Source organism: Anoplopoma fimbria, chromosome 16 (genome assembly GCF_027596085.1).
Source record: "Anoplopoma fimbria isolate UVic2021 breed Golden Eagle Sablefish chromosome 16, Afim_UVic_2022, whole genome shotgun sequence".
Classification (NCBI taxonomy): Eukaryota; Metazoa; Chordata; class Actinopteri; order Perciformes; family Anoplopomatidae; genus Anoplopoma; species Anoplopoma fimbria.
This window is the reverse complement of record NC_072464.1, coordinates 1,589,166-1,601,855: the sequence shown is the minus strand read 5'-3', so window position 1 is coordinate 1,601,855 and position 12,690 is coordinate 1,589,166. Positions and strand designations below refer to the sequence as shown.

General features: G+C 41.6%; 1 protein-coding gene across 1 annotated transcript in view; it reads left to right on the top strand.

Moving 5' to 3' along the window:
- The window catches only part of itgbl1 (integrin, beta-like 1), a 45,742-nt gene that overhangs the window by 20,921 nt on the left and 12,131 nt on the right, over positions 1-12,690 (top strand). Inside the window, exons 7-8 of the mRNA XM_054615120.1 lie at positions 818-964; positions 10,593-10,709. Coding sequence (XP_054471095.1) covers positions 818-964; positions 10,593-10,709 — 264 coding nt within the window. The remainder of the gene's footprint in view (positions 1-817; positions 965-10,592; positions 10,710-12,690) is intronic.

Sequence of the window (12,690 nt, the reverse complement as noted above, 5' to 3'; positions counted from 1 at the left end):
CACACACACACACACACACACAGGGAGAGTGACTTCATTCTCTGCTCGGGACGCCATAACTCCATAATATCTTGACATCGCAAATAGTTGTTTGCTGCTAATTTAATGCTCTGAATGCCATATTCAGCTAATGGCTAATGACAAACCATATGATAGTGATATTCACCTTTGAATAACTGCATTTCCTTGCATACAAACAACAGCTTTCCATCTTCTTCTACTAATCTGATGCAAGTTTGAAGCCGTAAAAGTGAACTTTCTATATAACTTAATAGACGAGAGGGGGCGGGGGATGACCTTTTCTTCTTTCTCTAAAGGATTAATTAACAAAATATGACGGATCCTACCACTATTCCTGCTAATAATTGATGTTCTGGAACACATACCTTGGCATACATAACCACTAAAATAATAGTTATCAGTGCAGACCTTCATGTATAGTTCATAGTTTGAGAGAATGAGGATACATTTTACATCTTAATGTCTTGATTCTCATTTTACTCCATCAGTTTCTCTGTCTCTCTCTCTCTCTCTCTCTCTCTCTCCCCGGACCAGAACAGGTTTAATCAACGCTGGTCATACAGCAGCTTAGAGAAGGCCAGACAGTCAAACCTTGTTTAGCCGACGCTCTGAGGACACGCAATCTTCTCACCTCTTCTTCTTCTGTCCTGCCCCTTGTTAATTTTGCTACCTCCCAGTGTGCCCACTTTACTCAATGCTGCTTCCCCCCCCTCAGTATGCTCAAAATAATTTTGCTTGCTCAAAGCCCCCCGCCTTGTTTCACCTCTGTGTCTCCTCCACCTCTTCTCCTTGGCAGGTCATGGCCAGTGTAATTGCGGGAGGTGTGACTGCAAGGAGGGATGGGACGGGAAGAAGTGCGAGCATCCTCTCTCCTGCACCCTGCCTCCAGAGAGCAGTCTGAAGAAGTGTCGCGGAACGTCCAATTTGCCTTGCTTCGGACGAGGTACCTGGTCTTCCCCTCCTGCTCCTGTTGCCATGGTTACTGCAGCAGGCTTGTGCTCTGTTGTCACCTCTTGGTGTAGAACAGGCCGCTTTCAGTGTTTCACATCTCTTAAGCCATCCTTAAGAGGGCTAGAAATGCACCAGGGTGCAGCGATCGAATCCGAAAGCATCTTTAAACAAAATTAAAAGCAAACACTCATGTACTATATATCTAAGTTTGTACAGTATTACTGCTTGTAAGTGTTTGTTAGTGCCATGCATACACATATACGTGCACGTTTTTGTGCTAGCATGAGGTTAAGGTGCACCGTATGCCTGTGAGACGTCTCTGGAACAGCTCTTTCGATAGAAACAAGCAGTGGGTCGATGTGTCTAGATTTATTACACCTCACTGCATGCTTCATTAGTGGCCTTTCGGGACAGAAGAAGCTTGTTTTCTTGGAGCCTCCGAATGCCAGGCCTAATACTAATATTAGGCTCAGGTGTTCAGAAGGCATCACTGGAAAGCCCGTGCTAAGAAAAACAAAAGTTCTGGGTTCCCTCGTTGTCCCAGTCATGCACCCTTGAGTCTGTTGATTGATGATAGTAAGGTGGAAGGCGGGGGGGGGGGACACTAGCGTATATTTTAGGGCTAGAAAACCAATATGATGGGCTGTTTGTGTGTTACTGATGGGGTATCTACCTGTAGGGATTAAAATAATATTCAAATATTGCTGAATCCTGATTGGTGCACAGAATTACGAGCTTTTGTCTTCTGCCAGCTTCTCCTGCCCCTTTAAAGCAGGCTTGAACGTGCATTGTATATGTAGGACCCCATCGCTGACAGTAAGAAGATTGAGTTGAGTTTATTAAGGGCCTTTAAATATTCCATGAATATGAGCATGGTCAGCATGTTACATCCTTGAAATAACCAAGCACTTCTCCACAAATTGCTGTTTCATGGATGGATTAAAAAACACATGTAAAACGGTAGCAAAATTGTTTTTTATCATTACTGCTCATTAATTCTTGTGCAAAAGTAAAACACCCACACTCTTAATATAATGAGTGGAGTGAGGCCAAAATAAAAAAAATGTAATCGAGGAAGGAAAAAAACATGCAGTCAGTCAATTACCTGCTCAGCTGTAATTGATGCACCAGCAAGATTACACTGAAGTACTGCACATGCACACAGCCCAAAGCTTCTCAGCCAAATACGAGAGAATGAATTACCTCAGCATTTGCAAAGCTGCGCCGCTAAATCTTTACAGGTGGTGGAAATAAACACCCCAGGCCACGTCTACAATAATCTGCGTTAAACTAGAATCACACACTGAGCCAAGTGTGCCAAAAAGTATGGCATTTATACTATAGTTGTGCGGTTGGAAGAAAAGACAGATAACAGCCTCATGACATTTCAGTAATAAAAACTGTCAATCATCTATTGTACAGCTTACTTGAAATTCCATCCTTTGCAACTTAATTCATCCATAGAATTTCAAGACAACAAAAAGCAAAGCCGAAATGATGGCATAGCCTTGCCAGAGAGCTACTGTGCCTACGTCCAGAGGTAACAATGCACAATGGTCACGTTACCGTTGTTCTCAGACTGACTGACAACCTGCATTGTTCCAAATAAGATAAGATAAATTGTCTAGCAGCCATGCAGTGCACACTTAGCAGTCTTCTGAGGCATCCCCCTGTACCTGTATTTTACACTGATGCAGCAACCTTAATCAATCAGCTTTAGAGTGCTGTATGGGGCATTGTTTAGTGTATCACTTCTCTGTTCATTTTGCTCTAAACATAACTTTCTGGGGAATACCTGGCAGTGTTCCTGTACTAAGAATGAGAGGACAAAAAGATAAGGTAGAGCAGAGTAAAGCCTCCTTTATTCTGTTGGTCACACGTGCATAATGTAGTGTAATGTGGCAGGTGTTATTACAAGGGGCACAACCTGCTTGGTTTCAGGGATGTGCAGGGATTGTTATCAGGGGGTTAATGCAAAGCATCGATTTTCTGTTTCCTCCCACTGTGGGGGAAGTCTGGGGAATGCAAGTTTTTTTGAGTGGCTGCTGTGCTCCAAATGAAAAGGACTGTAGCTTACCGTATGTTATTAAAGTGGCCAAGGACGTTCCCCACACCCATGTGAGGGAAAGCTGCTTATTAGATCAGGGACCTGCAACTACAGACTGTATATATAAAAAGTGGACCTAGTCATTGTGGGGTCACCCGTGGGTTTGTGCACTAATGTTTTGAAGCCTCAGATCTGCATTTTTGCTGTTGTCATTTTGGTTTTTAGCCATTGCCATTATGTTTTTTTTCCAACCAGAAGTGACACAAGGGGGGTGAGCTAAGTACAACGAATACTGAAAAAAAAGTCATTTTTAGGAAACAATAATAATACAATTTAACTTTCATGAAGTTAAGACACACTGTGAAAGGTCTAAAGTTCTTAGACGAAAAACACAGACATCTCCCAGACTGGACGACGCCATGGTAGCAACATGTCAATCACAAGGTAGCCCCGCCCTAAAGCATGACCTGCTTCATCGTCTATCTTACTCTAAATGGACCATCATTTCTGAACATCTTTGAAACTAGTGATTGAGACCATAAACTCATGTTTACAATGTTTACTGAGGGAATAAATCAAGTGAGAAGTAGAGTCATTTTTTCATAGACTTCTATACAATCAGACTTCTTTTTACAACCAGAGAAGTCGCCCCCTGCTGGCCATTAGAAAATAATGAAGATTTATAGGGACTTTGGCTTTGGCTTCACTTTTCAGACCAGAAGGTTTGCCGCCTACCTGAAACATCTACGGCAGGGCCTCAACCACAGCAATATAGCAAACAAAGCTCTGATAATGTAACTACGATATTTCCAAAGTGCACTCTACAAATCGAACCAATTTGGTGTATGAAATCATCAACTATTCATTACATATTGTGTCTGTTCCATAAGAAACGGCCTCAAACCAATTCCACAACTACAGGGTTGAGCAGGCATGCCCCCCCCCCTTACATAATGAAACAGCATAGATTAACTTGTGCTGGGAGAGTTAATTAGCTTTAATTCCTCCAGCAGTACCTTTAAATTATCTGCTATTGCTGCAGCAAAATGGAACCTTGAATTGCCCTGTGCTATAGAACAATTAATGGGATCCATAAATTCGTCCTTTTAAAAATTGCATTTTGTTTCAGCCGTCCCAATCTATTCAGTGATAGTTTAAAGGGTAATTTAAAGAATTTCTAACGTCTGCTGAGGCCAACAATTTCCATATATACATGTTAAAAGCATTGTCTGTGTGCCATTTATTCACACTGTCTTCTCCTCCTGTTTTTAGTAATAAATGTCTGAATGTACTATTTACCGTCTCTGTTCAGATGGACAGAGGAGGGAATCTGTCGGAACTGTGATAAGAAGGAAGGTTGACTGTGTGCGCATGCATACCTTAGTGTTTGGGGTGGTATGTGTGTGCATGTGCTTCCTTTTTCATAAGATGCCCATTTGGTTTAGTGTTTGGAAGATCACAATGGCCTGTAAAATGTAAAACCAACGGGTGTAACAGAGTTCATTGCAAGGCTTCGACAGATTGCAAAGAATGTGCAGGGAAAGAACTGGGAAAGAGAGTGAACACAATGAAGTGAGACCGGAAGAGTAAGAGAGAGAGAGAGAGAGAGAGAGAGAAACTGAAGGAGACAGATGTAGAAAATCACTTAGGCATGGATGAATGCGGCTGGTTGGAGGTGGCAACTTGAGCGGAAAAGCCTTGAAATTTGAAACAGCAGCTTCGGAGCTTTTTTCTTCCTTGCGGATAGCACATTCTTTACACCGCGGTATTTTCTCAAGGAAACACCTGCTTTCAACATCTTTCTGCTGATTCTTGGGATTCCTTTCTCTGCTCTCTGAAGTTTGGTCTGTAGTAAACATTCATTATATGTGTGCGATTGTTTGCATTCAATCCAATCCCATTCAAATGTATTAATAAAGCACATTTAAAAACAAGACAAAGACAACTCCCAGACTGAATAAAAGTCTGATGGATTTATACAGTGTTTAAAAAACAGGCAGTGTAGGGGCCAGCCTAACAAGCATGGCATCTTTCTCCAGAGTTTGGTGGCTACACAGGCAGCAACCTTCGCTTCTGAAAAGTGTCTTAAGCCCGCATTCTTTCTACTGACCATCACGGGGCAACTCCTCTGGTTGCAAAAAGTTTGATTGTATAGAAGTCTTTGAGAAAATGACCCTACTTCTCACTTGATTTATTACCTTGGTAAACATTGTAAACAAGGGTTTAGGGTCAAATAGACCATTTCATAGACTGGGCTACCTTGTGACTGACATGTAACTACAGCTACAAGAGCAGTATACGACATCTCTAAGTCACTCCTCTACAGTCCTTATATGGTCACTTCCCGAGGGCCAAAATGCCAAACCAGAGGCTTGAAAACGGCAGTCCACAAACCAATGGGTGACGTCACGTCGACTTTGTCTACTTCTTATATACAGTCTATGGTTCTACATCTGCATTAGGTGTGATCTGCCCGCATGGACAACCAGAAATAAATGGTAAATGTAAAGCACTTTTCTAGTCTTCCGACAACTCAAAGCATTTTAATAATACATATCGTGATTCACCCATACACATCCATTCACACCCATTCACACCCATTCACACCAATTCTTACTCCAATGGCAGAGACTACCATGCAAAGGGCCACCTGTCCCATCAGGACTCTAACTAACTATTCATACCCATTCATACAACGCAGGCACATCCGGCACAGCCTACGGGACAAATTAGATATTAAGTTTAGTGTCTTGGACACATTCATATTGACTAGCGGAGCCCGGGATCGAACAGCCGATCTTCTGACTGAAAGATGACCACTGAGCCATAGCAAACCCCAGAAGGACCTGGCACATACACACCTTTTGAGTTACCACATGCATTTAAGGGGTAGTGCTGCAATTTCTTATTGTGCTACCATGAACTAGTGTCTTTAGCTTGTATATTGTATATGTATGTCACAGTGAAACTGTAAAAATATAACCTTGGGTAATCATTTCAAGCGTGATTTGATCCTTGAGATATGATTTGACACTATGTTTTGTGTTACACATATTTAGCGTACAAAAAAAACTAATGCAGGCATTTGCCCAGGAAATTCAGACCCTCGTTCTCTGTAGCAATTGATGATGTGAGTATTGCTCACCTGTGCATCCTAATTGTTTGATCACTGCAACCTACTTATATTGCAAACTTTACTGTATGCATTCTAAACAACTTAATACATCCTGATATTGACAAAAGGGCCCGTTTATACTGTAGGTGTTTCCCTTTGGCTGCTAATGGAATGCTTTCAGTCACACCACAGGATGAGACAGAGCATCATTTATAAAGATTTGTGTGATGCTGAATTCACGGCAACTGTCACAGAACTAGAAATGAAATCAACTCAATAGAGAGGATAGGCTTTGGCTGACAGAGTGGATTAAAACTGCCAATCCGTGGTGTTGAAAATGTTGTTGAGCCTTTATTTCCAAAACTAACGTTTAATCTTAGTCCCTTTTAGTTCAATAGTGCAGTGAATGTTGGTGGAAACATCTAGATTCTACACTATAGCCTAAATATTATTTTTTTGTTCAGTCAAATAACTTGATGGCGGGAGTGCGAACGCAGGTGGAATTGTTTTTTGTTGCACTTTTGCCCCTGTGTTAATTTCACAGCTCTATAGTGAGAGGAGTGTCACAGCTGGGGTTCTGTTTATGCAGATTAGCCAGTGCAGCACAAAGTTGGTACTGGCTCACAAATTGGCATGTATTTCAACTGGGTTCAGACCACTTTACTGAAAATGGGGAAAACGTAACACTCAGACAATTTAGTTTGGAGAGTCACACAGACACACAGGCATCTCCAAAAATCACATGAATCCAATATTTTCCTGTCATTTAAATATAGTTAAAGCTCCCATTTAAATACACATAAAAACACCACTTCGGTACATCTCCGTAGCAAGTCACATTAATCTGCTCGCATTGCAGAATGTGTGAGTCCCTGTAGCCATGTCACTCCTCTGCATTCCAAATATGGTAACTTCCGTTTATGGGTTGCAAAAAAACATGGTGACGGCCGTAATCCAAGATGGCGTCCGCAAAATCGCCTGACTCAAAGCTTCAAAACGGCTGTCCACAAACCAATGTGTGACGTCACGATGACTCATTCAATTTGGTAATTCAGTCCATGGCTCGTGCATAAGTAAAATAGAAAGCATCCTTATAAAAGGAATACATGTTTGGGCTGCGGACGTTTCTTTTTCGGAGCTTGCTCAATCTGTCCTCTTATTTTCATCTATTTAACAATGCATTAATCCTGCCCTAGCCCCCTTTTCCAGTGTGTGCTGCACTGCAACATGACTGAGTTTGCACTGCGAAAAAAGAGTCTGCCCTCACCTTTGCAAACACATCAGTACCCTCTTTTTGTTTATTAAAATAAAGCCGAAATGTGTCCGGTTTGTGACTTTGTCATCAAGGTTGTTGCTCACCTTAAGACAGGATGACGAATTAAACATCAACACACACCAACACACCCGCACACCGCTATAGACGCTTTGACGAGCGCAGGGATAATCGATAAGGCAGGGGTGTTGCGACATCACCAGTTGCCAGGGTAACAAAGTCCCCAGAGCAGATGGCGGTATGATATATGTGAAGCAGGAAGACAGGCTGGTCATAAAAAGTGACAGTGATGTGACATGGACAACACATTGGATGACGCTGTCAGGCGAGGGGATGTCTAGCAAAGCTCGTGTTTGCCACTTTTTATTGCCCTCTAATTCAACTCAGTGAGTCATCAGAAGATAATAGGCACATGAACATTATGGATATGTTTTAGGTGTTATTTAGTGTTACTAAACACAAAATGGACCCGGCAGAGCCACAAGCAGGGGAAACACACTCAGAGTGAATAATGGTTGTGCAGAAAGGACTTTCCCAGCTCAATAACAACAGGAGAAAAAGAGAAACATTGAAACAGAGGCACTCAGTAAGCTGTGTTTTAACCATATATCTTCACTGAAATTCCCTTTGTGCACTTATTTTTCATGGCAGGGCAGCTTACCTGTTGGTAGCCCTTGCGGGTGTCTTTTGTCTGCAGAATTTGTGGATGGGAACATTTAAAATATGTCCAACTGTGTGTGTGTGTGTGTGTGTGTGTGTGTGTGTGTGTGTGTGTGTGTGTGTGTGTGTGTGTGTGTGTGTGTGTGTGTGTGTGTGTGTGTGTGTGTGTGTTTGTTTTTCATCTTTCTCTGAAACGCTGGAGATGTATTAGGGACAGGACAAGACCAGTGATGACAGTTCCTTTCATGTCCCCGGAGGAAATACAATAAGCCTGCTGCGTCTCTCACCTCTTCCTGTGGCTCTGTGTGTGTACTTGTGTGTTACTCGTTTGTCAGTAGAGCACAGACAACCGATGCACATTTTATGGTTGTACCTTTGATTATGCAGTGTTTTTCTTAAGACAGTAATAAAACATGCCCTCTGCATTCTGAGGTTGAAGTTGAATACATTTCACATCTCAGTAACATTGGTGCTAATGTATTAATATATTAACATTTAATAAACAAATTGCTGTTACTGTCAGTAAATTATTTGGAGCAACTTTGCAGGGCAACACTTCATGGTAAGGGTACATGAATAATAATGAATTTCGGCATAGCTTCATGCATGTAAAAAAAGCATGAATTAATTCATGTAGTACTTCACGAACTACCAGGAATGTCTTCTTCATAGGGCTGGCTGGTTTCATCAAGCATTCATAGCTAAACCTACAGAAAATAATGAGCCGTAATTTATTGATACCCCACAAAATTATTTTGTATTTTATTCATGTTATCATAAACAACGGAGTGTAAAGACTGCAGAAGAACACACAGGGTGGGAGGGGCTGGAGGTAGAGGGGTCCAACAGCAGCGCTCTTTCAGCCAGGAGACCGCTGTGTGTTCCCCGAGTGAACCGAGAAGGCAACTCTGATGGTCAAGTAACTTGTGCACTTCAATAATGGCACTTTGGTAGTTATTGTAACCTAAATGATGATCTCTTTTCAACGTAACTAAGTTGTGGCCTCAACCTAACTGAGTTGTTTCCTGTGAAGAGGGAAGCTTGTTTTGAAAGACCGTATGCATGTAACGAGCGGAAATTGACACGTGTTGCTGTCTTTCATAGGAAAACGCACAAAAAAAATGTTGTATGAAGAAACCTTATAGTTAAGTGTGCTGTTAAAGGTATATGCCAAGATAATTAAACAGTCACAGCAATACACATGCATTATGTGTGCTTGGCTTTGAATAGTCAGTTAAAGTTTGTAAATGCTGGTTTATCATAAATGTTGTGTGAGCTTTAAGCTAATGCTATGTAATACACACAACTTTACTTGCCCTAACTAGTATTGATAATTTGACTGTAATCCAACATTTTTATGTAGGTTGCAATTTATAATTTTTGCAAATACATGCCTGAATACACAGAAGGACTGACTTAATTTGAGGGGTGACAAGGATGATTGATTCATAGGAAATAAAATATATTATGTATCTGCGTTGAAGGAGGACCAGGTCACCACTTTATTTGAAGGAGCGGAACCATAATAAAGTCATAAAATAGTAATTCTTAGTTAATCCCAATTAAATAACCAGCACTTGGAATTCAACAGCATGCATGTGCACTACTGTGACTCATCACTTTTTTGGCCTTCCCCTTTAACTGCAGACTTACCTAAGAAGAACACAGGAACATCATTAATAACACAGCAACCATGATGATGGAGCTACACTAGCTGCTGCATTAATTCTGTTCTTGCATTAACGTATGCATGAGATACTCATTATTGTACATTCCTGTTCATGAAAAAGCTACATGAGTGAATTCATGCTTTTTTATTTATGCATCAAGTCTTGCATGAATTCATGATAAATCAAAAAATCTGTCCACAAGGTGAGAGCATTGACAAAATAAATTGACTATGACGAGCACTTCAGAAGAAGATTCTCCATTAAAGCCTCCATACCTGTGTGTGGCCTCCACTAATCCCCCCCCCATAATTAACATAACCCTGACCAGCCTGGTGAGATGATCAACGAGCAGGTATGCTGCACACCTCCGACGATGGTTCAGAAAAGATGGTGTTTTTCTAATGAGCTCCGACATTAGCAAAGCATTCTCACTCGGCGAGTTCCCCTGTGGCCTTCCTCACTGGCTGATTGAAGTGGGATCGCAACATATCGAGGTGTGTGTGTGTGTGTGTGTGTGTGTGTGTGTGTGTGTGTGTGTGTGCGTGTGTGTGTGTGTGTGTGTGTGCGTGCGTGCGTGCGTGCGTGCGTGCGTGTAACCCGTGTGAATGTTTATCAGAGTGAGTGATTTACATATGAGATTTCCCCGCGCGGCCAGAGGGGATGTCGTCAGGCAGATTAAGTCTAGTTTCAATCAGTTATCTACAGCAGCAATGCAAACAACTGTGCTAAATTACAGGTTGATTAAAAAGTAAAAAAAGTATTTGAGAAAAGAAAGATGATTCTGCTGCTTGAAAAACACAACCCTGCTTTGAAACACTGCCCCTGATGTGAGAAAATGTGTCTTTGTTTTTGTAGGTCAGTGCCTGTGCGGACAGTGTACTTGCTACCCACCTGGGGACAGTCGTGTTCACGGCAGAAACTGTGAGTGTGACGACCGTCAGTGCGAGGATATTGAAGGAGAGGTCTGCGGAGGTGAGAGCACGCACGCACACAAACACACACACACACATTCATCTTTGTGTCCATTAAGGGCTGCTCAAGTTGTGTGAGCAACAGAGATAACTGACGGAACACAGCAATAAACAGATGGCAAGTCTGCGTTTCAACATTACTGTTCAAACCCTGCAGAGAAGTGGGAGGCCTATTTATTTGCTCCACAAGTAAAAATGCTGTTCATTTTCGCCATAAGCATTGGACCAACTTTACAGCACTTACAAATGTTTTTCAGAACTTGTTGCATTCACAAATATGTTTAGTACTACGAATTTTTGATTTGGTACGAAAGGCATTCGCCAGTGGATTAAACACATCGTATGAGTCATGTACGGATCTGTTGTGATTGGTCAACATTTCACGTTTAAAAAAACTCTTCCTCCGGAGCTTCAGCTCCGTCTCTCTCTTTTGTTGTTTGAGGGCCAAACTATCCGGAAGGAGTTTTACATCACTTCTGTAACATTATTACCTCATAAAGTTACGGAAGTGAAGGAGAGAATTCAATGGAGCCGTTTCAGGCAGCTCAGGAGCTTCTGAGGGAGAGGGTAACTCCTTTTAGGAGTGGACTTCAGGTTTTACACTCTACGGACCTTCTACATGTAAAAAAATATATATATAACACACTAAAGAAGAGTTAAAAAGGGGAAAAGCATAATAGGCCCACTTCAAAGGTTATCTGTGTGATAGTCAGATCATTATTATAGCAGCAAACAGCTATTTGTAATCTGATCAGAGAATCAAGTCATTCTCCCTCTGTGTGTTAGAACAGGTGAGTGTGCCCCATTGGCTATCTCATGTGGCCTAAGCCCAATTTCCTTTAATTCTTGAAAGACACTGTGTATGTAACAAGTTGAAACTAACATGCTGCCCTGACACGTCCAAAATTGTCACTATAGGGCTACGTAGAGTGTTAACCTGCCCCCCCCAGGTAAACACTGTTTGCTCTGTCAGCACTTGAGCTGTTGTTTAAGCACTGTAAATCTGTTGACATATGTGAAGTTGAAGGATTCTATTGATTTTCTATGGAGAGCGGGTGTGGCATGATGGATACCGCTCCGCAAGTTCACTGACCATTTTCTGAATGGGAATTTGCATAATAGTGACTCATCCGATTTATTATATCTTAATCTGAATGGACTTTAATTATTTTACAGACATCAGCTAAAATATAAATAAATCAACAAGTGTTGTCTCTTTTCTTTTAGCTGATATTAAGTAATTGGCGTAACTTTGCATGGTGTAACTTATACAGTTTTTCTGACACTCCCATCTGCTGCCTCGGGGTCTTTAACCATGTTGCTTTCAGGGGAACATTCTCCATTGCACCCGACAACTGTAACAGCACCTCGGCATGATATTCTTTCGTGTATTTCCATCACTGTCATGTCCCCTTGGCCCCCTCCTGTCTTAGCCAAGGCCTGCTTTGCTTTAGAGACATTTTTGAAGCACTTAAGTTGGTGTGTCACCATTCCCTATTTTTGTCCCAGTACGGCACAGCTCTTATGACATGTCGTTGGCAGCTGTATTAATATTTCATTTTTTCGGGGCCCCCAATAAGACCACAGACACTGCTACATTTCTTGTGTTTATGACTGCCTATTTCCGACAGCAGAACTTGATTATGCAAATTATGCGAATCCCAAATATCCAATGTCGAAATGAGCAATTTAAGTCAAGTCAATGCTGTTAAGGGGGTTTGCCCGAAACTATCATGGAACGCTCGTACAACCCAAGCCTCCCGGGGGAAAAAAAGGATGAGAGGTTAAGGGTATGAACATTTTTGATCCAAGGTAATTCAACTTACTGAGGGTAACATTCCTTTACCCTGTGCTAATGGAAACTAAAGATTACACTTTGTAGAAACTTGAGCCGTTTAATATGTTCCGATTTCGTAGTCCTTTTCTAATGACTTCAACCACTATGGTGTGCTATTTTCTTTTGCGATTGCAATGTCGACGTT